Source organism: Cebus imitator, unplaced genomic scaffold (assembly GCF_001604975.1).
Source record: "Cebus imitator isolate Cc_AM_T3 unplaced genomic scaffold, Cebus_imitator-1.0 Scaffold81, whole genome shotgun sequence".
Taxonomy (NCBI): Eukaryota; Metazoa; Chordata; class Mammalia; order Primates; family Cebidae; genus Cebus; species Cebus imitator.
This window is the reverse complement of record NW_016107396.1, coordinates 890,567-918,409: the sequence shown is the minus strand read 5'-3', so window position 1 is coordinate 918,409 and position 27,843 is coordinate 890,567. Positions and strand designations below refer to the sequence as shown.

Sequence of the window (27,843 nt, the reverse complement as noted above, 5' to 3'; positions counted from 1 at the left end):
AAATCATTAAAGGCTCCTTATCTTCCCATTCCTTCCCTTATTTTTTTTTTCTTAATATTAGATTAAAATTCAGAGGGAAAAAGCCAAAGAGACATCCCTGCTCATTTTCCAGAGGGCCAAACACGAGGCTCTCAGCTTGCACTGTGAGCTGAGAGTTTCAGCCCCTTTCCTCAGTGACTATCTCCTTAGGCCTGAGGGCAAAATTCTGGAATTAGTTCTGCATAATTCATGACCCCAACAATGGTAAACATTCTCCCCTGCCTTTTCATTTTAAAACTACTTTCTGATTACATTGGTCACAGATTTTGCTGTCATTAAAAGATTACTACCTTGGCAGGGCGCGGTGGCCCAGGCATGTAATCCCAGCACTCTGGAAGGGCAAGGCAGGAGGATCCCATGAGCCTAGGAGCATGAGACCAGCCTGGGCAACATAGGGAGACCCTATGCCCTACAGCTATGTGCTACCACACCCGCCTAATTTTTTGAGAAAATAGAAAAATTAGCTGGGTGTGGTAGCGAATAGCTATATTTTTCTCAAAAAATAAAAAAATTGGCTGGGTGCGGTGGCTCACACCTGTAATTCCAGCACTTTGGGAGGCTGATGCGGGCAGATCACGAAGTCAGGAGTTCAAAACTGGCCAACATGATGAAACCCCATCTCTACTAAAAAATACAAAAATTAGCTGGGCATGGTGGCTCGTGCCTAGAATCCCAGCTACTAGGGAGGCTGAGGTAGAAGAATTGCTTGAACTGGGACCCGGGAGGTGAAGGTTGCAGTGAGTCGGGATTGTGCCACTGCACTCCAGCCTGGGCTACAGAGTGAGACTCCATCTCAAAAAAAAAAATTATCTGGGTGTGGTAGCACAAGGCTGTATTCCCAGCTACTCAGGAGGCTGAGTAAAGAGGATCGATTGATCCTGGGAGGGGAATGCTGCAGTGAGCCATGACAACACCCCTGCACCCCAGACTGGGTCACTGAGTGAGACACTGTCTCAGAACATAAATATGTAAATATGTAAATACATAAGGTTATCTTGTGTGTTGGGAGCTCACTCAGGGAGGTTATTTGTCCCATGTTGTGTTATCGTTTCTTCTCCTTCCTTCCTGCCTTCCTGCCTTTCTTCCTGTCTTTCTTGTCTGGTAGAGGACTTTTGGCCCCGTTCCCCAGCCATGTGGAAAGGGCCTAATTCCCGAAAAGGAAGGCCCTTCCTCCCCCACAGGGAGGGTCCCTTATCTCACTCTATCCTGGCCGGACCCAAGACCAGCAACCTTCCCGCCCAGCGGCCCACTGAACCAATCGCCATCCGCCCCACCAGCTCTCCCGTAACCTCCCGTCCCACAAGCTCCCGCCCGGCAGGCTTCCTGCCCAGCAATCAACCTAGCCAATTACTACCTGCCAGGTCAGCTCTCCTACCGCCCCAGGCCCTCTGTCCCTATAAAGTCGACCGAACAAAGAAAGCGCGCGCGATTCTTCCCTTCCCGCTTGAGTCGCCCGGAGATCCCAATAAAGTCGATACCGGTCACCATGCGTCCTGCCTCGAGTCTATTGAGTGCCTGCCTCCGTGGGTCGGGGTCCCACAGCCGGGGTCGCACATTTCTCTCCTCACCTTCTCCCTTCCTCTTCTCTATCTATAAAAGGAATTCAGGAATTCCCATAACCTTTAGCTGGGTTATTAGTATATGCCCTTGAAATCATTTAATTATTAGAAGATGCATTTTGTCTCTGAGACAGGGTCTCACCCTGTCACCCAGGCTGGAGTGCAGTGGCATGATCACAGTTCACTGCAGCCTTGACCTCTCAAGCTCAAGCGATCCTCCCACTTTAGCCCCTTCATTTCCCTCTCCCCAGTAGCTGGGACCACAAATGTGTACCACATGCCTGGCTAATTTATTTATTTATTTATTTATTTATTTATTTATTTATTTATTTTTGTAGAGATGGTGTCTCGCTATGTTGCACAGGCTGGTCTCGATCTCCTGGGCTTCAGTGATCCTCCCACCTTGACTTCTTGAAGTGCTGGGATTACAGGCATGAGCCGCCATGTCTACTCTTATTGCTTTTATTGATGCTGTGGATATTGAAAAGCTAAGCCCTTTCTATTCCTGAGATAGTGCATGTAACCTATTTTCTCTTATAAGAACTCGGGAATCTGCTTTGCCCAGTGTTCTGAAATCTCGCTACAAAGCGCCTTGATGGCTGTTTATTTTCTATCCATTATTCTAGGAAAACAATGGGCCCCTCAGTCTTGTTACTCATGACCTTCAGTTCTAGGAAATCTCCTTGAATTACTTCATTGGTTATTTTCCCCTCCATGTTTTTGGTTCTGTATTTCTAGGATTCCATTATTTGACAGACTGAACCTCTCATATAACATTCCTAATCTCTGCTACCATGTATCTGATAACTAAAAATTTTTATTTTTTCTGAAGCTTCATTTTTTTTTCTGTTTTATACATTTTTTTCTTATATCTTTTTGTTTTGTTTTGCTTTCTTTCTTTTTTTTTTTTTCTTTTGAGACTGGGCCTCACTCTGTTGCCTAGGCTGGGGTGCAGTGGTGTGAGCATGGCTCACTGCAGCCTTGAGCTTCTGAGTTGAAGTGATTCTCATGTGCCATTATGCCCGGCTAACTTTTTTTTATTCTTTTTTTATTTTATAAAGATAGGGTCTCCCTATGTTGCCAGTGTGTCTCAAACTCCCAGGCTCAAGTGATCCTCCCACCTCAGCCTCCCAAATTAGGATTATAGGTGTGAACCACTGTGCCCAGTCTTCTACATTTACCAATATGAATGATAGTTTTTTTTAAAGGTTTTTTTCTCTTCCTATTTTCTTGTTATCTCCAAATAACTCTGTATACTCATTTTGGTTTGTATTGCCCTTGTTACAGGCTTTCTTCAGCTGTCTGGAGTCTGTCCTTGTCCTGTTATGATTTAGAGTGGGGGACTAAAGGGCCAACTGGAAACTCTGAGCAGCTGGGCAGGGCTTGTCAACTTTGAGCATCGTTATCGTGTAGCCTGGGCCATTGTTTCTTGGAGAATCCCAGAAGTTAGTATCATCAGCTTTCTCCTCTTAAGCTGGTCTGAATCACCAAGGAAGATACATCCAATCTCTTACAGGTAAGTGGGTAAAGTTCTGGCTGGCTGCCAACCTTCTTGCAGCCAAATGGAACAAGAAGCCTGAATTCTCAGCTTTCAGTGTGCTCACACTCGAATCACCCCAGTTTACACTATGCTGTTCACAGCAGTCTGAGCAAACTCACACAGGTATCTTTCTAAATCCCTTTCTGTAGAAAAATTTCTATTTTCTCCTCTTTCCCCTGGGACTTTGTTAGCACCACTAGTATTGCACATATTACACTATATTATGGTTTAAAATGTCTACTTCTTCCACTAGACTAAAGCTCTTTAGAGTAGATACAGAAACTAAACATGCCTGCATTTCCTAACACCTGGCATAAAGCATGGTACTTGGTGGTACTTGGTCATTATTCATTACTTTGGGTAGAATAAAAACATCCAGCTTGAACCCAGGCGGTGGAGGTTGCAGTGAGCCGAGATCACACCACGGCACTCCAGCCTGGCGACAGAGCGAGACTCCGCCTCGAAACAACAACAACAAAAATCCAAAGTGCCTTTATTTTATGGGCAAGACTTCCTTTGAGGTAATAGCTATTTCTGCAATGCTGAATGTAGAGAAAGATTTGGACCACCTAAAGAGTTATACCTAAGAAAGTTATCATCATTTCCAACAATTGCTTTTACTGGACATTTATGTATGTGGTAGCTTAGACTTCTAATTTTATTTCTGAAACCATTACAAAATTTATTCAGCAAGTTTTCACTGAATGTCTTCTAGGCGTTGGCCACCGTGCTAAACACTAGAACAAAACTGCAAGCCCAAATTGACCTAGTCCCGGACACCATGGAGCTGACATGGCAGAGAGGAGTTTAAAGGTTTGGGGAAATAACTTGATTCATGCCAGGTTTCAGAGATGTAAACAGTACACGGCCTGTACCTTCTGATTCATGGACGGGCACCGTGGGGCACTGTGGCACTGAGCTCTACCTCAAAGAGCCCAGGCAGAATGGTTGTTTTAGAATGTCTCTTCTGGAGACATCTCTAGAATCTGGGTCATAAATGAGGCCCTCATGAGTACACTAAAAATGAGAAGAGCCTATGAAAACCTGGAAAATGTGTGGAAATCAAATTATTTCTGAGTTTCAAAATGAACAAGAAAAGGCTCCTAGAAATCTGACACTACTAGTGAAGGTGTCTATACTTGAGGCAAAGTGAGAGGAACAGCCTCCCAGGACCCAGAGACAACCTTAGTTGCTGACTGTACAGTGGAAAACAATTGCTACGCAACAGATTCCTCACATCAGGTTCCTCATCTCCAAATTGATTATAGATGTTCATTGTGCTGATCAGTAATGAGATTTTTACTTATTTAGTCAGGAAATATCTTGTCACACACATAGTTACTGGCAAACACCGGTATCAATCTGTGATCATTGATTCCACTTTGCCATAGTCACTGTTTGGACTAATCACTTTGCCATTTTACTTATATTTCAGTCAAGGACTTGGGCTGTCTATTCCATGCTGAGGTGTTTGCCTTGTCTCCGGGTATGTACCATTGCCTCTCAGACCTGGTTTGGCACTGCTGACACCAGTCTTACCAAGACAGCCAGTCCTCAATTCAGCTTTGATGTTGGATCTCCACTTGCTGAGGATTAGCTTCTGTCCTTCCTATACCAACCGCCTACCTGGCTACCTTTCTGATTGCTTTGTGTGCTTGCTAATTTCCTTGTAGGTTTTTCTGCTTTTTCTTCATGACTGGACCTCCCTGAAGTTAGTCACCTGCCCATCTATCTCTGCTATTTTGTTATTATTTGAGGCTTCCCTTCCTTTGTGGACTCCTTCTTCCTTTTGCTGTTGGGCCTGAGCCTCGTATCTGCTCACCTCCACCACCCTCCTCAGTGTGATTAGCTTCTCTGGGCTCTCACAGTCTAACTTGTCCACCTACCACCCAAGCTCTAGCACTGGAACCAGGAAGGGCAGGTTCCTGAGGCTTAAGGAAGTTGGTGTTGGCAGGCCCCTGGGGCTTTTCTGAGACAACATCAAATGGGTTTTCTGTGATTTCAGAAAAGCTCCCAAAATTCTGTGGACACTGGGACCTTCTGTAACATGAGGAATGTTTATGATTTTCATTGATGGGTGATGAAATGGTAGCTGCCTCTCAGAATGTAAGTGTTCTAGGCCATTAAGTATTAAAATGTTCCGAGTGAAGTTTTCAGAACCAAGAAGATACAGGCTGTCCTGAAGCTGAAGAAGAAAATAAAAGAAGGTACAGATTGTTCTGAAGTTGAAGAAGAATAGTAACACTTTCAAGGTCCAGTTAACTTAGAACGTGTAGGTTCAGATGTAAGTGACATAGACAATCTATTCCAAAGTCTAAGTTGCATTGAAGGTGTGGTCTTGGCTCGTGTCCATTGATCAGGTCAACTGTTAGGAATGTTTCTTTCTTTCTTTTTGTTTAGATGGTCGTCTTACTCTGGTGCTCATGATGGAATGGAGTGGTGCCATCGTAGCTCACTACAGCCCCAAACTCCTGGGCTCAAGTAATCCTCCTTGCATTCTCCCACCTCAGCCTCCCAAGTAGCTAGGTGAGACATGGGCCACAGTCTGTGGAAGTCTGAGCTGCAGACCCTCACTCAACAACGATGGATGAATGAAATCATTCTCACACCATTACAGCATTTCGAGTGGGCTAGGGATGGCCGTTGGCTGCTCTGCGCTGGTGAAATGCAACCAGTCGACTCAGACCCTCTGTCCATTACACATTTATTCTCTCGAGATGTTACAATAGAGGTTCTAAGTTAGCACACTTGTGGATAATTAACATGGTTAAAAGAGTGATTATAGGAATGATAAAAGCTTTAGGTTCTGGGCCCAGAGTAAACAGGATTCACAGCTAATTCCCCTTTGATCTCCCACTGAGAGAGCCATCTAGCACAAAGTGAATATGAGTAAGCAGTTGGAGTGGAGACACACGGATGTGGGGTAAACGGACTTAAACTGGGAAAAGCCTTGTCCCTATATTCTCCCTCACTTAATAGACCAGCCCGCCACCTGCCTTCAGCCTGCCCCAGTAAAACCTTTTGGCCTTCCAAAAGGTTTGAGAGTAATCTATAACTTTTCCTAAAAGTTAGTATCTTTAATATTTTGTCAGACACCCCAAGTGAATAGTGACAGCTAGGACTACAGGCGTGCACCACAACTTCTGAATTTTTTATTTTTCATTTTTTATAGAGACAGGGTCTCACTATGCTGCCCTGGTGGGTCTCAAACTGGCCTTAAGCAATCCTCCTGCCTCAGCCTTCCAAAGTACTGAGATTAGAGGTGTGAGCCACTGCATCCAGCCAGGAATAAGTTTCTAGAAGTTGAAAGACTCCAAAGAGGTTAGGGTTTAGAGTTCATTTAGAGGAATTGTTATAGCTGAAAATATGGCTAAGGTCATGGCAATGCCAACCATCTTCCTTACACCTACTTATATTTTACGTAGGTAGATTCTTTGAGGTTTGCTGATCTCAGGACCTGAAGAACTAGGATGTGTCTGTATTATAATATCCAAAATTTGGTGACTTAGAGATAATCTAATAATTTCTAACAATTCTTAAAAATGAAGAATTCAATGTACAGAATCAATTAACTTGTGATAGAGACAGACATTAACAAGCTAAGCCTTTATCAGAGGCCCCCTGACTTCCCTATTTAGGATTTTTTTGTGTATTTATCAGTGTTGAAAGGGGATGGGAATACACTTACTATGTATCCACAATTTTTTTAATTAAAAAAGAAAGGGGATAAGGGATGAGGATGAAGGAAGAGAAAAGAGAAATTCTGGCAGTGTGGGACATAAGGGATCACTTAGTAAAGATATGGAGTGAGAGTCAGTAGTACCTTGGTGATATGGCTAGGCTTTGTGTCCCCACCCAAACCTCATCTTGAATTGTAATTCCCACATGTCGAGGGAAGTGATTGGATTCTGGGGTTGGTGTCCCCCATGCTGTTCTCATGATAGTGAATTCTCATGGGATATGATGGTTTTTTAAGTGTTTGACAGTACCTCCTATGCACACATTCTCTTCTCTCTCCTGCCACCATGTGAAGAAGGTTCTTACTTCCCCTTTGCCTTCTGCCGTGATTGTCAGTTTCCTGAGGTCACCCCAGCCATGTGGAACTGTGAGTCAATTAAAGCCCTTTTCTTTGTAAATTACCCAGTCTCTGGTAATTCTTTATAGCACTGTGAAAATGCACTAATACACTTGGTATACAAAACTGTTATAGAATCAAGTTACCTCTTGGAGGATACTACGAAGAGCATCTGAAAGGGCAATTAGAGTGTCAGAACCAGGTTAAGAGGAGGCTCTGTGGTGCAATGGATAGTACATTGGACTTTAGCCTAGATTGAAAGAACCAGGTTAAGATCAACAACTAATGCTGATGCTTTCACTGGTTAGGCCTATAGGTGGAATTGGTGAAGCCGGAGGTATACTGCACTAATTTTTAATTTTTCTAATTCTGAAGCCCAGGCTCACCTGATTGTAGGGGGGAGGTGTCCAAAATCTGTAGAACAGGGCAGGCTGGCAGGCTGGCAACTGAGGCTAATGCTACTGTTTTGGGAATGAATTTTTTCTCTGATAAGCCTGTTTTTGCCCATAAGGATTTCAACTGATTGGATGAGGCACACTCATTATTAAAGACGTTTCCTTTTCTTAAAGCCAGTTAATTGTAGTTGTTACCACATCTAAAATGTCATCACAACATTACCCTAGGTTAGTGTTTAATTAAATAACTGGATACTAAGGACTAGCCAAGTTGACACACACGACTAATCATCTCAGCAGGGAGGAAAAATAGGATTTCCAGGAAATGGAGGTAAGGCAGAGTAGGTGCAAGTAAGCAATCAGAACCCATAGACATGGAAGGTACATATCAAATGATTAGATAAAAACCATAGATCCTAGGAATCTCCTAAATTCGAGACAAATTATGACCTAGGTTTGGTCTTTGTTTTTAAAAAATCAGTATGATTCAAAACACTCTGAAGTAGGAACCTGGTGGTATTTTGCTTCTGAGATATCACTAACTGAAAGACTCTCTCATAAGTGACCAAGTCCCTTTTGTGGTCTTCTGACCTTTTGTGTAAAATTCGAAAGTCTGATTAGAATAGTGACCAAATGTTTGCAGAAAAGAATTTGAATGTAAAGTGTTTAGACTGCCCTGGGCTACATATCAGATCACTAGGAGGGATTTATTTATTTATTTATTTGTTTATTTATTTAGAAACAGAGTCTCACTCTGTTGCCCAGGCTGGAGTACAGTGGCATAATCTCAGGTCACCAAAACTTCCACCTCCCAGGTTCAACTGATTCTCATGCCTCAGCCTCCCAAGTACCTGGGATTAGAGGTATCTGCCACCAGGCCTGGCTAAGTTTTGTATTTTTAGTAGAGATGGGGTTTCACCATGTTGGCTAGGCTGGTTTCAAACTCCTGACCCCAGGTGATCTGCCTGTCTTGACTTTCCAAAGTGCTGGGATTACAGGTTTGACCCTGCCAGGATATTTGAAAAATACTGCTGCCCTAGCCAAAACTACAGAAGATCGTTAAACTGAAGTGGAGCCTGGGCTTCAGAATTAGAACAATAAAAAATTAGAAAGAAAAAAAAACCCAAACTTCTCTGAGTACTTCTAAGTTCATTCAGCATGGAGAATCAGGTGCCTAAATTATTCAAATACTTTTTTTTTCCTGGTTTTTAAACACATGATAGTCCATGTGGTTCCTGGAAAGAAACAGAACCTGGATTTGGTTGTCTTCATGGAAACTTCTAGTTCTAAATTGAATTCCTCTGTATCAACAACTAATGCTGATGCTTCTGCTGGTTACGGACATAGGGGGAATTGGTGAAGTGGGTATACTGGACCAAGGGAAAAAACCCACAAAGCCAGAAAAGGAAACGTGACTCTCAAGCTGCAGATTTATTTTTTATTTATTTTTATTTTTTCATTTTTTAAAGTATTTTTGAGGCAGAGTCTCACTCTTGTTGCCCAGGCTGGAGTGCAGGGGCATGATCTCAACCTCCTAGGCTTAGGTGATCCACACACTTCCGCCTCCCGAGTAGCTGGGACTACAGGACACACGTGGACAATTTTTGGAATTTTTAGTAGAGATAGGGCTTTGCCTTGTTGCCCAGGCTGGTCTTGAACTCTTGGACTCAAGCAATCCTCCTGCCTCAGCTACCCAATGTGTTGGGATTACAGGTGTGAGCCACCACATCTAGCTATTTTTTATTTTTTGATACAGGGCCTTGCTCTGTCACTCAGGCTGGAGTGCAGTGGCATGATCATGTGGCAGGCCAGGGCTCACAAAAGCTGAACAGGCAGGCCTCCATAACAACTGTTTCAGCACTGACTGAAGTTAGGTTAAATATTAAAGGCTGAGAGAGCCAGTGCCCTTACACAAAGGCTGGAACAAGTAACAAAGGCCTACCAAGATACTTGCCCAGGCCTTCCTGTGCCTTGAAGCATGACAAGATAATGAAGGAATACTCACACTTCTCATACCAGGACCCATTTAGGATTAAACAAGTTTTATTGAGGGCCTAAAGGAACTCCCCAGACCTCTATAACTTAGCAGAAGACAAGATAAGGGTGATCACCTCTGGCACCTGGACCCATGTGGATTAAGTAAATTTCCTGAGGCTCCAGAGGAAGGTCTCCAAGACTCAGACCTTAGTTATAGATTAGAAGAAATTAATCATTTATGTCTTTAGATGAATGCACACTTACATGTAGACATAGAGCTTCGAAGGTATATATAACTTTTTAATTTTGAGTTGGCCTGGTGATATTTTTATGGCCCTGTGCCCAGTTGCAGAAATAAAATCTCTTCTTTCTCAGTTCATCTGCAGCTCATTATTGGACTGCAAAAATAAACAACCCCACCCTTGGTTTGATCCAGGAACAAATCTGGCGAGCCAGCCAGGAGCCACTGGGACGGAGCTCTGTTCATCAGCCACTGGCTTCTGACAAGGTAGTCTTCGGGAGCTTCCCAGCAGCTGCCAGGTGAGATTTTCCTGGGGACTTTCCTGAGGGCTATCCCATGTGAAAAACCACATATCCCTCTCCCTCCCCAAAAATAACAGAGATCGGGTGGATGTGCTCAAAGGGTGAAACCAGATTGTATGCAGGAGCCTATTGTTTTCCTATCTGGGTTTGTTAAGCCGTTTGCCTGGTACTTCCAGGGAAGCAATAGGGCTCGCCTATACACCGACTTTGCATTTGGTTAAGATCAGGTTTTGAGAGCATTTTAAGTCTGTTCTGCCTGAGTGTACCCTCTCTTGTCTTTGTCTGAAATTTGTCTCTACTTGTTTGTATATCTGTCATGGCTCACTGCAGCCTCAAACTCTGGCCTCCAGGGATCCTCACGCCTCAGCCTCTCCAGTAGCTGGGACTATAGGCATGTGCCACCATGCCTGGCTATTTTTTGTTGTTGTTGTTGCAGAGACAGGATCTTCCTATGTTGCCCAGGCTGGTCTCAAACTCCTGGACTCAAGCAATCCTTTCCCCTTGGCCTCTCAAAATGCTGGGATTGTAGGCATGAGCCACTGCACTGAGCCCAGATTTTGAGTGGAATTTAATAACTTAAAGAGCATTTAGAAATGATTTTTCAGAAACCGTGACTAAATACCAAGATTTAGACGTGTTTAGTTAGTGACTCATTCATTGTATTTATATTACAATATATTCTTTTCATATTTTTTTTCTCACTGCTTTTAGGGTTGGAAGAGTTTAGTTAGAGTAGGGTTTTCCAAAGGGTATACTGCAGTCTACAGGATGTCGATAATCTTTTCATTAAAGAAGGGTACTCAAGCTTTATTTAACCAAGAGGGTTATCATAGAACTCATGTTCCATGGATCCATACTTTGAGAATCACTGGCTTAGGGTCACAGAAACTAGAAGAGCTTAACATTTACTATTTGCTAAAACTCTCTTTGGCCAACACTATTATTAATCTAGCTTCTTTAATCACAAAACACTAGCCCCTTTTCAGCTTGGAGCACACATGCTAGGATGCCCCAGTCTAGATAAATAAGAAAATAGTGAATTTAAATTGATTAGTGAAAATTGTTTGGATTTGGGGAGTTAGAAGTCTTGAGTATCAGTTTTAGTTTTGGCATGTAGTAAATAAGTAACTTTGAGCAATAAGTCATATATAATAATTTAAATAACCGGAGCCTTAATTTGCTCATCTAAAAACAAGAATAAAATGTTTATATGGGATATTGTTAAGTTTGACTTGAGCTAATGTGTATAAAAACTTGTCAAATTGTAAACACTGCAAAATTCAAGACATAATCATCACAGAACTAAGTACTTTATATGAGTTCAATAGAGTTTCAGAATTTCTACTGTAGTCAAAGCACATGTTTTGCTATGCTGATTTTCAGCTGCTGTGAAGTTTGTAGAGAAACAGAAAGTCTGAAATTTCTGGGACAAGGCTTTGTGTTTGGGGTTATTTTTAAAGAAAACACATGATCAGATTGTATTAAAATTTGTTGATTGTATTATTCTTGTTATATATGTCTTGATTAGTATTTAGTGAAAGTTATAAGGAAAAAAGGAACAGCTGTCTGCAATATACTAGAAATGAACTTTAACCTTTTCACACTATTGTTATTACAACATTTTTTCTCTCTCCAGATTGCCCAATCACTGAAGAGCTGTGATCTTCCTAAACATTTAAAAGTCAGACACAGCTGTATAACTCATACAGTTTCTCTTTGCCAGACTAGAGGAAGGAAGGAGCACGATTGTATTCTGATGAGACAGGTCTAGAAAGCTATCAGGACAATGGAATCTATGCTGACTTTAGCAACAGAACAACCTGATAAGAAGAACACTCTTAAGAAATATAAAATAGCTTGTATTGTAAGTACAATTTCTTTTTTGAGTCTTTCCAGTTTTGTGACAAATGTCAAAAGTGTATGATTTCCCATTTAGATTTGTATTGCTATTAATATGCAAACTTATAAGTAACTGTATTCAGTATTATCTGTTAAGAAAGCTCGAATGCAAGTTAATATCTGAAATCATATTTTACAAGTAAGAAATTATGGTAACAAGTTAAGGTAACAAATGATAGGATACAGTTATTTTAATTTCTCACTTCATTGTCTTAAAATACTCATGCAATAAAAAAAAGTGACTGAGAGGTAGTTATAATCAAGCAAAAAAATCAGTGCTACAAAACGTTCTGCCATGGATTCCAACTTTTGAGATTAATGAAATTAATTGTATTATGCTTGTTATATTAAAATAAATTGTATTATTTTATCTTTAAATTGTATTTACAAGCATTTTAAGACAAGGAAGTGAGGAATTAAAATAATTGTATCCTATTGTTTGCTGACCCAACAATTTTATCCTGCTTTACTTCGCTCCTAGGGATAGTCTCTTTTGACTGTTTTCTCTTTTTTGTCCTTTTATGTGGTAAGATCTCCTGCCACCACCCCTCACCTCCCCAGAAAATCTTTCGTTAATTTTATTTTCTTTTTTCTTTATTTTTCTTAATTTTTAAATTTTTAAATTTTTTCTTTTTACTACAGAAATATGCTTACCTACTTCCCTGATTCTATTACTCCCTCTTTTTTCCCTTTACCATCAAACTTTTGGGGAAAAGAGGGCTCACTTTATTGCTTCATTTTTCTCGGCCCCCGATCGTTCCTTTGCCTTCTGTTTGTTTCTACTGTGCTAAGCCCCCGACTCAAAAGTCAGTCCTCCTCGTTCTGCATCCACTTGAGTGTTCATAACAACAATGTCTTCTGGTACTTTCTCATTCTGTATTTCCCCTTGCTTCCACCATGACATTGACACTTTCATCTTTTTGACATTTTTTCTTATCTGCATTCTTAGCCAACAATTTATTTTTATTCTCGTGAAAATTACAACACAAGCTTCACCAAGCCCTATTTAAGATCTCTTAAGAAATCTCTTGTTCTCAGTGAGAAGACATGAACACAGGGAGGGGAACATCACACCCTGGGACCTGTCAGGGGGTGGGGGCTGGGAAGGGATAGCATTAGGAGAAATACCTAATGTAGATGATGGGTTGATGAGTGCAGCAAACTACCATGGCACGTGCATACCTATGTAACAAACCTGTACTTTCTGCACATGTACCCCAGTACTTAAAGTATAACAACAACAAAAAAGTGGACAAAAAAAAACCCTCATGTTCTCTAATAATCTTTTTAATTTTAATTTTATTTTTGAGACGGGGTTTCCCACTGTTGGGATCTCACCTCACTGCAACCTCTGTTTCCCAGGCTCAAGTGACCCTCCTGCCTCAGCCTCCCAAGTAGCTGGGACCACAAGTACATGCCATGGGGCTCAGCTAAGTTTTTGTGTGTTTTTAAATTTTTTTTCTCTTTCTATTTTTTTTAAGACTGGGTTTTGTCATGTTGCCCAGGCTGGTCTCAAACTCCTGAATCAAGTGATCCACTTGCCTTGACCTCCCAAAGTGCTGGGACTACAAGAATGAAACACCACACCTGACTTCTAGTGGTTTTAAGAATCATATCCCCAGCCAAGAATTCTAAGCAATCCGCTATCTCTGACTTTTTGCCCAGTCTCTGTCACGCAATTTCTTTACCTTATTATTTTGTTAGTATGTATATTTTTAGAGAGTGAGGTCTCGCTGTGTTGCCTAGGCTGGTCCTGAACCCTGGGCTCAAGTGATCCTTCCACTCAGCCTCTTGAGTAGCTGGAGACTATGCGTGTGCACCTGTGCACTAGCCTGTTTCAAATGCCCACTTCCTGATTCTTCATTCAGTACCTTAAACCAAAACCAATTGCATTATTTTTTCACACCTAACCAGCCGCAGCTTTTCCCTATATCCCATACTTTAACATCACCACTATTCTCTGTCTCTCTAGAATTGTTTCAAGAAGTAAATAAAACAATGAAAAACAATGTAAGTATTAAGCCCAGTGACAAAGTAAATCCTCAATATATTCCATTTATTCTTTATCCTTGTGGGAATTTCAGAGTGCTCTTTGAGGTTCTTCTGCTAATACATATATTTTCGACACATGTTCTCACTGTGTTGCCCAGGCTGGAAGACAGTGGCATGATCGTGACTCACTGCAGCTTCCAACTCGGGCTCAAGTGATCTTCCCATCTCAGCCTCCTGAGTAGCTGGGACTTCAAGCATGTGCTACTATGCCTAGCTAGTTTTTAAATCTTTTGTAGAGATGAGGTCTCAGTATGTTCCCAAGGCTAGTCTCGAACTCTTGGCCTCAAGTGATTCTCCCATCTCAGCCTCCCAAAGTGTTGGGTTCATAGGTCTATTTGTTATATTTATCCTAGCTTATCAATTCAGGAAATTACAAAATCTTCCACAGCAAAATTTGCGCATCATTAATTTCCCTTCTTTGTATCTTTCTAGTGTTTTTTGAGTATATATAATGAAGTTTAATATTTTTAAATCCTTGTTTCAAAACTACCCTGATGTCTTCAAATTTTTACTAAAGTTTCATTTAAAAATGTTAAAGGTATCTGCTGCTTCTAGCACTCTTTGTTGAGCTCAGCTAAAGCCAAATGTTGGGTTCTTTGTTTAGCCCAGCTAAAGCCAAAGGTTTCTGATGTCCAGGGAATTCTCCTCGCTTTGTGCACGGTATAACAGTTTAAGATACATGTGTACCTCAATATCAAGACTTTTTTGGAATTACCTATTTATAATAAATGATTATTGTAAATGATTATAAAAGCTTAAAAATAAACCTCTTAGGCCAGGCACAGTGGCCAGTGCCTGTAATCCCAGCACTTTAGGAGACCAAGATAAGAGGATCGCTTGAGGGCAGGAGTTCCAGACCAGCCTGGTTAATATAGTAAGACCTCCAACTCTAAAAAATAACAAATAAATAAATAAAAATAAGACTTTTACTCTCAAGGTGCTTACAGAATAATGTAGAAAACAAGCCACAAATATATAGAACAAATACAAAATCATGAAGAAACAGATTCTAAGATTAAACATTGCAAAGTTTTAAAGCAGCTTAAGAATAGTTAGATGTTCTGGATTTTTCTAGCAAGTTTGAACAGCAAAAGTACCAAAGATAAACCAAAATATGTTCATTCGTAAGTCTATGATGTGTGAGGTTTACCAGAAGGAGTTTCCCAACGTTGCTTTTCTGCTTTATAGTAACTCTAGCCTCAGTCAGCCGTGTTGTCTGAGCAGCATGATAATGGATGAACTGCTAATAGTGTTATTTAGTAAACTAATGTTCATTTTCTCCTCTCCATTCTCTCCACTGAATTAATACATACTGAGAATTCACTGACCCTTGGGCTAACTTTGAGACTTCATATGAGAATTGTTTTCTTAGTATTTTAACATAGCTTCCCAATCGTTGAATTCACTTCCATCATAAACATTAGATGTGTTAATGTTCCAGCTGACTTTCAGAATGAAAACAACCCTCAAAAAAAATAATACTTTATGTAGTTCTTAATTATCTGAGCAAACTCTGATTTTTTGTGAAAGTTATTTTTTGTATCTTAAACTATAACCAAGGCTATTGTAAAATACTTTCCTAGGTAATTTGATTGTGTCTTTTTGCCATTCTTTATGACAACATACAGTATTCAAGCCCTGCCATCCAGCATGCTTATCACTGAACTTCATGGACGAGGGAAGAGGGCAGATAGAAGAATTCTCTTTAATTATATCAGGGTTTAATCTAATCGTGGCATAAAGTCCGTTACACCAAAGGGCTTTGTCAGCAGAGTGATAATGAATGACACAAACAATCTTTGGTCAGGCAGCTTCCAAATTACCCTAAGTGGTTTGTATGAGTAGAAGACCAAAGCAGGTCATTTGCCAGTTAACTGCTTGGATGCCATATTTTTATATATGTTAAATATTATCATCATCCTGTGATAGAGTAGAAGAAAAAAAGCCCTGCTCCCTTGGAATGAGGCAGTTAAGGATTTCATAGTGTTGGAGTGCTTTTCAATAAATGGTCTGCAAATGGGTGCCTGGTTTTAAAAGAAAAAAATGGGTCAGGCACAGTGGCTCATGCCCGTAATCTCAACACTTTGGGAGGCTGCGTCAGGTGGATCACCTAAGGTCAGGAGTTTGAGACCAGCCTGACCAACATGGAGAAACCCCACTCTACTAAAAATGCAAAATTAGCTGGGTGTGGTGGCACATGCCTTTAATACCAGCTAACTCAGTAGGTGAGGCAGGAGAATTGCTTGAACCCGGGAGGCAGAGGTTTTGGTAAGCCAAGATCACGCCATTGCACACCAGCCTGGGCAACAAGAGCAAAACTCCATCTCAAGATAAAGAAAAGAAAAGAAAAAAAAACTGGCCCAGAAAAATGGTTTGATAGTTTTAATTCTTAACTTTAACTCATTTTGCAGTAAAGTCCATTGCATTTGAATGGTACGTGTGTTTGAATTTAAAAATCTGTAATATATGTATATCTGTATATACATATATCTTTAAATTCTCCCAAAATGTTTTTTCTTATTTTAAGTATTAAATAAAATACTCTGCCTCTATTTATGCCAGACACCAGATCATTGTGGCATCTGGCATCTGGCATAACTGGCACGCTGCGGGTACTTAGAGAGACTACTGAGAAAGGGTGGTTATTGTATCTTTGCAATTTAAAAAAAAATTATAAAAGTTACTTTTTCTTTTCTGCAATAGGTTCTTCTTGCTTTGTTGGTGATCATGTCACTTGGATTAGGACTGGGGCTTGGACTCAGGAAGCCGGAAAACCAAGGTATAGCCCTCGGTATACCCCTCAGCCTTTGCTCAGAACATTCCCTTATTTCTTCTCTTCGTTCGGTTTATTGCCCATCCCAAGCCTCCACTGTCCTCCATGCAGAATTCTGCTTCTAGGCATCTCCCTCCCTCCACTCTACCCATTGGAAGCCCACATCTGTGGTTGGCATTGCCCACTGTACTTTCTGGACTTTACTTTTTCACCCTGCTCATTTGAGATTCATTATCATTCCAGTGTTTTTCTCTTACCTTTCTTCACCCTTTTTTTTTTTTTTTTTTTTTTTTTGGCAGGGTCTCACTGTCTCTCAGGCTGGAGTGCAGTGGCACAATCTCAGCTCATTGTAGCTCCTCCCTGGCCTTGGGCGATCCTCCCATACCGGAACCTTTCAAGTAGTAGTTGCGCCACTGTACCCTGCTAATTTTTGCAGTTTTAGTAGAGATGGGGTTTCACTATGTTGCCCAGGTTTGTCTCAAACTCCTGGGCTTAAGTGATCCACCCACCTCAGCTTCCCAAAGTGCTGGGATTACAGGTGTGAGTCGCCACTCCTGGCCCTTCTTGATCTTTATAATGGACTTTGGTCAGTGGACCACGGACTTTTCATTCTGCTCCCACTGTCATTGTCAACATCTGATGACAAAGTATCTAGCCACTCGGTCTTGAAAGTCTTTGTTGCTTCATTCCCATGACCTCCTGCCACCACCCTGTACCTTGGCACTATGCTAGGTTTGTTCTACCTCTAAAATCTCCTGGTTCTTGATTGGGCAGTGCCAAATTCTTGAAAAGTAATGCATAATAAAATCTTCAAAAATTTTTTTCTCATGGGAAGCGAAGAAAAATAGGAGAAATATGTCCCAGAGTATAAAAATACCTCACATGCCTTTTGCTATATTTCATCACTATGAATAGTAAATGCACCACTTACAAATGACAGTATAAAAAATTATCTATAATCTTTTTACATATTGTTTTTGTACTTTTACTAAGTATGAGGCCAGTTGCTAGATCTTTCATGTACCTCACTTATTGTTGTTTGTTTTTTGAGACAAGGTCTCACTCTGTTGCTCAGGCTGAACACAGTGGCATGATCATGGCTTACTGCAGCTTCGACTTCCTGGGCTCAAGTGATCCTCCCAACTCAGCCTCCCGAGTACCTGGTATACAGGCCTGCACTACCACACCTGGATAATTTTTAAATTTTGTGTAGACATGGGGTCTCACTATGTTGTCCAGGCTGGTCTCAAACTCCTGGATGCAAGTGATCCTCCTGCCTTGGCCTCTCGAAGCACTGGGATTACAGGTGTGAGCCACTGTGCCCAGGACCCTCACCCCATTTTTGTCTTCTGAAAATTTTTATGAGCAATAATCATGCCTTGGATTAATCTCATTGGCTACTATACTGCCCACTGCACAAAGCTCTGTACCCCCTTATAAATTTGACTAAAATCTTCTGGTGTGACTCCAGTGGAGGAAGCCTCATTGCTTCAGCATTAGGAAGACTTGGTAGGATTAACTGACAATTTTCTGGTCACGTAATCACTTGAGAAACACTCATCTTCCCTAGTATGACCCGGGAACACAGTATAACTGAAAAGTTGAATAACTGCTGGAAGATTACTATCTTCTCTTGGTCACTTGGCTGTTGTGTTTCTGGGCTGTGGTGCCAGTCCTTGATCAAAGAAATGTTGCCAGGCCATTTCAGTGGTATTTTTTTGATGTTAGAGCACACAAATGGGCATCATTTCTTGGCTGTTTTACCCCCTAAATCACATAAATTGATTGCAAAAGGCATATCTAATGTCTGAACAAAACCTCTTTTTGTTCCAGCTCTTTCATTCACTTTAGTGCACCCATTGGCTGGTTTCCCAGAGTCATTTTTCCTTTTCCTCTTCCTTTCATCTGAGTCGATCAGCCCTACGTGGCATCGCCCCCTTTTCTTTCCCAGCAGGGCATTGGTACTAACTCCAACCCCTTTGTGCCAACATCCTTTACATAGTCACCCTCTTTGTACTCATTTTCCACCACATCTATCCTCCTCAACCCCAACCCTGGGTCATTTTCACCATTTTCCACTCTAGTTAACTCACCCTCCATAGGCAACATGTATTTATTTCAATGTTTGTTCATGTTCTTACAGATTTACTGTCATGAATACACATATTTTTTATTGAACACTATGTGCTTGGTATTATTACAATTATTGGAGATAAAGTGGTGAAGACAACAGACAAAATCCTTCCAGGAGTTTATATTTTAGCACGCAAAGCAGACAATAAAAATATAATATAAATAAACTATATATATATATATATATACACATAAAATAAGATAAAGTGCTAAGAAATAAGTAAAGCCCCGAAAAAAGAATCAGAGTCGTGTGTGTGTGTGTGTATATGTGTGTCTGTGTGTATATATATGTGTGTGTGTGTATGTGTGTGTGTGTGTGTGTGTATGAAATAACGTTTGAGTAATGACTGAAGCAAGTTAGACAGAAACACAGGAATAGGTTGGGGAAGAACATTCCAGGTCAGAAGAACTATCAAGTGCAAAGGCCAAAGGCAGGACCTTGCCTGGCATGTTTCATTTAAGGAAAAATAAGGAGGCCATAAACTAGAACTAAATGGACTGCTGGGAGCTGATCGTAAAATGAGATCTACTAAATAAAGAGGAGCCCGATCAAGTAAAGGTTGATATGTCAAAGCATGGTCTTCATCTTTCATTCTGAGTGTAACAAGAAGTGGTTGCAAGATACTGCTTTTTAACAGAATCCCTAGGTCTTCTGTATTATGAATAGATGATAGAGTGAGAGCAAAAGTAGAGAGACCAATCAGGAGATTATTGCAATAATCTGGCCAAGACTTTAGTCTTAAACCAGGATGGTAGCATTGTAGCTGGTAAGAAGTATTTGGATTCTGAATTTGTTGTGATGGGGTAGATAGATCTTATTGAAAGATTGGATTTGGGGTAAGAGAGAGGAGTCAAGAATGACCCCAGAATTTTTGCATGAACATCTGGAAATATGAACTTCCATAATTGAGTTTGGGCAGATTGTAGAAGAAGCTGGTTTGGGGAGAAAAATCAGGAACTCAGTTTTGGACCTGTTAAATTTGCTATTTCTGTTGGATGTCCAAGTGCAGAAGTCAAGAAAATAGTTGAACATATGAAGCTGGCTTTAGAGGTGAAGTCCTGCCTGGCATGCACTATGGTGCTTATCAGCATGTGTCATAGGTGAGATTTAAATCATGAGACTGGGGTAGAACAACCTTGAAGAATTGGGAAGGTGAAGGGGAAAAGCACAGAAGACTAGGAATGAGTATCCAGGAAAGTGAGAGGACAGTTATGTCACTATTGTGTTCTAGAAACCAAGTGCAGAAACGTTTCTTAAGATGAGAGTGTGAAAAAACATAAAGGCCATTTATGTAAACGATTGTGATATACCTAAATCTACATAATTTGTTTTCTAGTTTTTCATTGAGCACTTTTTGAGACCAAGCAGAATTGCTCTGTATACATCTGTTCTTATGCTTCTACTGTGCACTACTCTTTGGCTTATACCCAACTTGCCAACCAACCAATGCCCTCTCCTGGTGCTGAATACCCAAGTTGGCTTTAGCTCCTCACTACCAGAGAAATCCTGCAGGTTCCTTACAAACCTGTGTGATAACTGTTTTGCCATAGACCAAGGAATGAAGTTTCAGGATATTAGGGCTTTCACCTTAACTCAGGTAAGTAGTCCCAGGTTCCTTTGTAGAGTGGCTTCTGCAGCCTACCCTACCTTCACGTCACCTCACATCTCCACCAACCATTGCCATAATTCAGCTCTCTAGTTTCTGGCAGTGTGAAGTTGGGTATAGCATGAAGTCTTTTATTTTAGTTTCTATTTCTCTGTCCTGTTGCTCTAATCCATGTTGGTTTCTCTTCTGGTTGGGTGTATGGTTGGTATTTCCATTTGCCCATCTATTGTGTTAGATCCCATGATTTTAAAATCTCTTTCTTCTTATTACATTTTCTTACTTTGTTAAAGAACAACTTGGTAGCTTCCTAAAATAGAATGCATGTGAGAGATAACTTGAATCTTTGTCTATGTAAAGACATATCATTCTAACCTAACACTTCACAGTTTGGCTAGGTATTGAATTCTAAGATGGAAATAATTTGTTTTTCTAGAAATCTGAAGGTATGACTTTCCTGTCTTATAGCATCCAGTGTTGCTTTTAATAAATTTGGTATTTTAATAAATTTCTGATTAGTGATTCTTTGTATATTTTCAAAATGAGTATTCTAAAATGCTGTCCTTAACTACTTAACTCCTAAGACATTTATATTTTGTTAAGCTCCTGAAATTATTTTTTTGTATATGTTGTGAGGCAAGACTATCAAGAAATTTCTTTCCCCATATAGCTAGTCACTTGTCCCATTACTATGTGTTATTCACTGTAACTTTGAAGTTACCACTTAAAAATTTTTATTAATATAAAGACTCTACAATTATGTCTGCATTATTTATCACTTAATCTGCAATGCCCAGAACAGTGCCTGAAACATAATGATGCTAAAATAAATATTCATAGAATGAATAAGTAAACAAATTAATTTAAAACTATGCAGTAGTTGTCAAGGGATAGAAGCAAGTTGTGCATAGTTGAATTTTCCCAGACATGTTATTATACCCTCCTTGCCTTCAAACGACTGCTTTAGAATGCAAAGCAGAAAGCAAGTATCACAGAGAATTACAGATACTTTTCAATGGGAGTGTATAGCAAGGAAAAATAATATTTAGCTGGGCATATACTCCTTGCACAATGAGAACTGCAGAATTCCCATTGCTTCTTATTGCTAATAAGCTGATGAGTCCAAGTCAGTATCTTTAGTTTATGTCTCTCTTTCCTGAACTTCAGACTCAAATATTCAGACTCCCTCCTAAATTTGTATTTGCTTAAATACCTGGAAAACTGGACTTCCCCTTTTTCAGTGCCTTAGTCTTGCATTTTGGAAGTCATCCTTGGCTCATTCCTCTTCACTCTTTATATAAAGCTAAACTCAAACTAATTGCACTTTAATTTCCCTTAGCTCTATTTACATCTTCCTTATGTCTTATGTTACTATCTTCCTTTAGGACCTTATCATTTTTGGCTTGGGTTAAAATCTCTTGCTTAGTTCAAGAGTTTCCATCCCTACCCTACTCACCTATTATCCAGGGTGACTTTCTAAAACACGGATCTAATTCACGACCCTCTGCTTACTCTTCGATGGCTCTGGTTACCAAAGGTTAGGCTTTAAGCTTCTTACTAAGACATACGCACCTTTCCTCACACTACTCCACCTCTACCTTTGAACTCTGCCTCTTAGCCATCATAACCTATATGCTATTCTCCAAATAGGTCTTCCTTAGCTTCACTGATTTTTAAAATCTTGCTCCTTTCCCAGGACTCAGTGGTGTCCTTGAATCCCCTTGCTGGTTTTTGTCCCACCCCTATGATGCTCCCATGTACTCCTTGTACATATCAATGTCATTATTGTTTTTATTATTATTATTGAGACGGAATCTCACATCATCACCCAGGCTAGAGTTCTGTGGCACAATCTCAGCTCACTGCAACCTCTGCCTTCCGGGCTCAAGCAATTCTCCTGCCTCAGCCTCTCAAGTAGCTGGGACCACAGGCGTGCAGCACCTTGTCTGGCTAAGTTTCGTATTTTGTATTTTCAGCTGAGATGGGGTTTTGCCATGTTAGCCAGGCTGGTCTCAAACTCCTGACCTCAAGCGATTCTCCTGTCTTGGCCTCACAAAGTGCTGGTATTATAGGCGTGAGCCACTGCACCTGGCCATATCAGTGTCACTATTTATTACATTGTATTGGCAGATCCTGCAGCACCATAAAAATCATCTAGTTGTCTGTCGTAGTCTGTGCTATGTGCCTCCACTGCTTAGGTATAAGACATTGGATAGCTCCTAAATGTTGGGGCCTTTATTTTCTTTACTTTCCAGGCAGCTGCAGGAAGAAGTGCTTTGATGCATCATTTAGAGGCCTGGAGAACTGCCGGTGTGATGTGGCTTGTACAGACCGAGGCGATTGCTGCTGGGATTTTGAAGACACCTGTGTGGAATCAAGTACGAGTTCTGAGAATAAGTTTATTAGCATGTTGGTTGTGCGACCATTAATACACGTCAATTTTTTTTTCTTTTCTTTCCTTTTTTTTCTTTTCTCTTTCTTTNTCTTTTTGAGACAGGGTGTTTGTTACTCTATTTCCCAGGCTAGAGTGCAGTGGCATAATCATGGTCAACTTCAGACTTGATTTCCTGGGTCCAGTTGATCCTTCCACGTCAGCATCCTGAGTAGTTGGGAACACAGGCATGCACCACCATGCCCGGCTAATTGTTTTTAATTTTTTTGTAGAGACAGGGTGCCACCATGTTGCCCAGGTTGGTCTTGAACTCCTGAGCTCAAGCAGTTTTCCCACCTTGGCCTCCCACAGTGCTGAGATTATAGGCATGAACCACTGCATTAGGGCTGTGTCCAAATTTTCACCTACATACTTTGTGTATTAGTCCCCTAGGGCTGCCATGACAAAATACCACAGACTGGGTATCTTAGCCAACAGAAGTTTGTTATCTCACAGCTCAGGAGGCTGGAAGTCCAGCTTCTAGGTATTGACAGGGTTGGGTCCTCCTCAAGTCTCCAAAAGAGAATCCGCTCCATGCCTCTCCCAGCTTCTGGTGGGTTGCTGGCAATCTTCAGCTTGTGGCAGCACAGCCCCAGGCTCTGCCTTCATCTTCACATAATCTGTGTCTCTTCGTATAGTCTTCCCTCTGTCTGTGTCTATATTTAAAATTTCTCTTTGAATAAGAACATCAGTCTTACTGGATTAAGGCTCACCTTAATGACCTTATTTTACTTGATTATCTGCAAGTTTTTTTTGTTTTTTTTTTTTAAACAGAGTCTCACTCTGTTGCCAGAGTGCATTGGCATGATCTTGGTGCACTGCGACCTCTACCTTCTGGGTTCAAGCAATTCCCCTGCCTCAGCCTCCCAAGTAGCTGGGACTACAGGTGTGTGCTACCAAGCCTGGCTAATTTTTGTATTTTTGGTAGAGACAAGGTTTCTCCATGTTGGCCAGGCTGGTCTTGAACTCCTGGCCTCAAGTGATCTCACTATCTTGGCATTCCAAAGTGCTGGGCCTCTGCAAGTAATTTGGAACCATTTCTAAATAAGGTCACATTCACAAGTAATGGGGGTTGGGATTTCAACATCTTTTTAGGGGATGCAACTCAACCTATAACACTTAGACACGGTCTTATTATCATTTCCCCCTTAATAATGCTAAATGCAGAATTCACACTTTATTTAACTGAGGTTGAGGAATAACAGGCTATGGTAAATGAAATGCTGTCTCATTACGTATGCTTCAATGGAGTTTTACTATGGCTTAAGTTCAGCATCTTGTTTGTTTCATTTGCAGTGGTTCTCAAACTTCAAGGTGTATAAAACTCACTTGAAAAGCTGGTGATTCTTGATCATTCTGATGCCAGTGTTCCACAGGGCACAATTTTAGAAAGGCTGTTCTCTAGATGGAAAAGACAGCTTGCAATGTTTAACTCCGTAAATAATCTGGGAAGATGGTGGCAGCCGGCGGGGTGTCTAGTGGTTGGAGAAAAGATTAGAACAGTAGAGTTCTTTACATTATGTTCCCTGAAAAGGGCAAGAGGGAGAGGATAACCCAGTATAGACAGAGCTCTGTGTTCCCTTTACTTAATCTCCAAAAATCTTTTCTTTCTATGTAAATGAGAAATGCTGGGGAAGGAAGAAATCTATGTATAACTGGAACGGACAGAAATTGCCTATTGAGAGTGTTTGTCTCAGGCCAAGGCTGACGTTGATTTTAGTCACTGTTTCCTAGCAGGTGGCAGTGCCAAGCCACCTTCCTCCAGCCTCTTGTTGCTTTTAGCAATGGGATTTATTGAAATTGTTCTCTTGCTAAATCCATAGCCTGAGGGAACCCCCGAGGCATGGGTGGGAGCTTCTCTATCACTGCTGTCACTTTCCACTGAGCGGTGTCTTGACCTGCCTACATTCTCATAGACATGACTGTGCTCCTGTTACTTCTGCTGTCTGTCACCTTTTCTTCCTTGCTGCCTGTCCTTAGACAAGGCTGGACAAAGCTGCTCTTGGGTGGCAATAATCAGTCAGGGCCAGTGATTCTTCACCTCGGGGAGCTCCTGCTCTCGGGTAGGAATAGGACCTGTGTTCAGATCTTCTCCAAGCTTGCATTGTGCCTGCTAAGTAAACCTGGGTTGTGGTTTATAAAGCTGCATTTCTCCCTGCCACCTAGCTCATGAAGAAACCAGGTGGTTTGCCCCTCATTTGGCATTATGTATTTTCATGTAATAATACAGATAAACCAAGAATTTGATTGTCTTATTATAATATAGGAATAAAGAAATGAAATTCGTATCTTTTATATTGGAAACCTTAATGCTCAGAATCGAATTGTATCATTTTACAGCCCGAATATGGACGTGCAATAAATTTCGTTGCGGAGAGACCAGATTAGAGGCCAGCCTTTGCTCTTGTTCAGATGACTGTTTGCAGAGGGAAGACTGCTGTGCTGACTACAAGAGTGTGTGCCAAGGTAAGCAGAAGGATGTTGACTCATTGCCCCTGCGAGCTCAGAGGAACTCTGCGAGTTTCCTAGAGCTATGCAAGGCTGCAAAAATTAAAACAAGTCAGAGAATTTTTAGTCACTCCCTGTAGAAAAGATCAAATGCGTTTACTGTGGAATGAAATGTGGTTCGTAACCAGAGAGGAGGAGAGCTCACAGCGTAGATACAGAAGAGAGATCTTAAAATTCCGTATTTGTCCATAGGGGAAGGTCTTTTTCAATACAGTGACCTTGCCAGGCACAGTTGTAGTTTCAGACACTGAGTGGCAGATCCTAAAGTTAAAACGTAGAGAATGAGGTTATCTAGTTCAGATATCATCTTGTTAAGCCAATGCTGTTATTTCCAAAACAAATGTGCCCTCAATGGTTTAAATTGCTAAGGATCCTCAAGGAGTTAACGTAGAGTCAAGATTAGAATTCAGGTTATTCAACTCCTTATTCTATCCACTTCCGATTTTATAAGTGATGTGACTTAAAAAAAATCACCAATTCCTCCGAACAACTGATGAAATTTATGAAAAATGCATATATATATATATATATATATATATCTCAACCAAATTTTTAAAGCTATCAATCCCTTTTTATAACCTCACACCAAACAGAGCTGGCAATTTTAATACTTTTGACAAAAAAGAGATTAGGTTGGATTCTGATTTCTGAAATAGGAGCAAAATGTTATAGTAGAAACCTTAACTATAATCTGCTAGTAGAAAATAAGTTGTGTATCAATGGATGAATCAGTTTTTATACAAAATATAATTGAAAATCAGCTGAAAAGGGTTATTGGAAAAGCCTGAAATGGTAACTCCTTTTTAAAAATAATAATTGCTCAATATTTAATATTCAATATTGCATCATTTAAAAGTTTCTTTAATTTCACAAGGCAAGTATAGGTTCAAGTCTGCTTCTTTCTCTAATAAATTCACTGACCATGTTACCTCTAACTTCTCCAGTCTCCCTTCTTCTGCTCCAATTTGGTGACTTTGAACTTTTTAATCTCAGGATGGATCTTTAGGCCATGAAGTATTTTTTTTTTTTTTTTTTCTGAATTCACTGGTTACTCTGATGGAGTTAATGTAATCATTTTAGTTTATTTTTTAAAATAATATAAATGCTTTATCCCTCCGAGGATTTATCACTTAATATTTTAAAATGTTAAATGTGCCTACAGCTTTTAGAATAAAAAAAGTTAAGTGATTTTTGTCAAGATTGTATCTTCAAGAGTAGTTTGAGAGTTTTTGTCAAAATTGTATCTTCTGAAAGTAGTCTGAGAGAACTGAATCATTTTTGTGTGAGAAACCAGTTGATGACTTTTATATTTTGTTAGGTTTAGAATTTCTAAAAGCGTTGTGATAAATTTCTACCACATACAGGTGTAGAGAGAATATTATGATGTTTCCTAAGTCTGTCATCTATTTTCAGCAGTTATCAATTCATGGCCAATCTTGTCTTACGTTGACAAAGTATAATTTTGAATGTAAAATGGACACATCAAAGATTTACTAAAGCATTTATGAGTTAACCAACTAGAATTAAAGCTGGTTCAAAGAGAATAAGAAACTAAGCTACAAAATATGTATATAAGACTGAAAGAATGTTGGAATAAAATCACTAAAACTGTATCTTTGGTGGGACAAAAATGAATTGTATTTCTATAGGACAGTTTATTTGCTACCAGGCATAAATCAGTTATGTTGCTTTTTGTTTTCTACTAGTTACCTATTACTCTTAAATAAACAACTTGTAAAATGAATAATAAAAAGTAAGCTGGATAAAGATACATACCCCTTGGTAATTGGATAATACATTGTTGGGCTTTTTAGATAATTCCCAGAATGACATTAAAATGAAGTCTAGTGATCAGTGTTCTTGCCTATTTCCACGTTTTAGGTTTTTTTCTTTAACAAAGTATACTCATCATTACTCCCAACCTCTCTTTCATAATTTTAGATTGCTTCAAAGCAAAACCTAGAGTATCATTCATCTAAAATATGTATTTAGATACATATTTTAAGTACATATCTAAAACCATAAAGATTATTTCCATCAGGAGGTATATCGTGTCTGCAGGTGTGTTTTTTGGGATATGTTAGCCATTGATAATCATTGCCTAGATCCACTGGGGGTTACAGGTAGTGACATTCATATTGTGTCATTTCTACTTCACTAATTAGCTAGAATGTTCTACAATGAGAAATATTCATGTAGTGAATTTTTTTGGTTTTGCTGATTTTTGTTTTTAAACATTTGTTAAATTTCCCCATTTGATATCAGTTATTCTTGCTGGCTATTTCTTTCTTTCTTTCTTTCTTTTTTTTTTTTTT

The 27,843-nt window shown here is 40.1% G+C and overlaps 1 protein-coding gene across 1 annotated transcript in view; it reads left to right on the top strand.

Moving 5' to 3' along the window:
* The first annotated feature begins 11,831 nt into the window (after positions 1-11,831).
* The window catches only part of ENPP3 (ectonucleotide pyrophosphatase/phosphodiesterase 3), a 94,958-nt gene continuing 78,946 nt past the window's right edge, over positions 11,832-27,843 (top strand). Inside the window, exons 1-4 of the mRNA XM_017533239.2 lie at positions 11,832-11,992; positions 16,783-16,858; positions 22,845-22,967; positions 25,361-25,486. Coding sequence (XP_017388728.1) covers positions 11,915-11,992; positions 16,783-16,858; positions 22,845-22,967; positions 25,361-25,486 — 403 coding nt within the window. The 5' untranslated portion in view covers positions 11,832-11,914. The remainder of the gene's footprint in view (positions 11,993-16,782; positions 16,859-22,844; positions 22,968-25,360; positions 25,487-27,843) is intronic.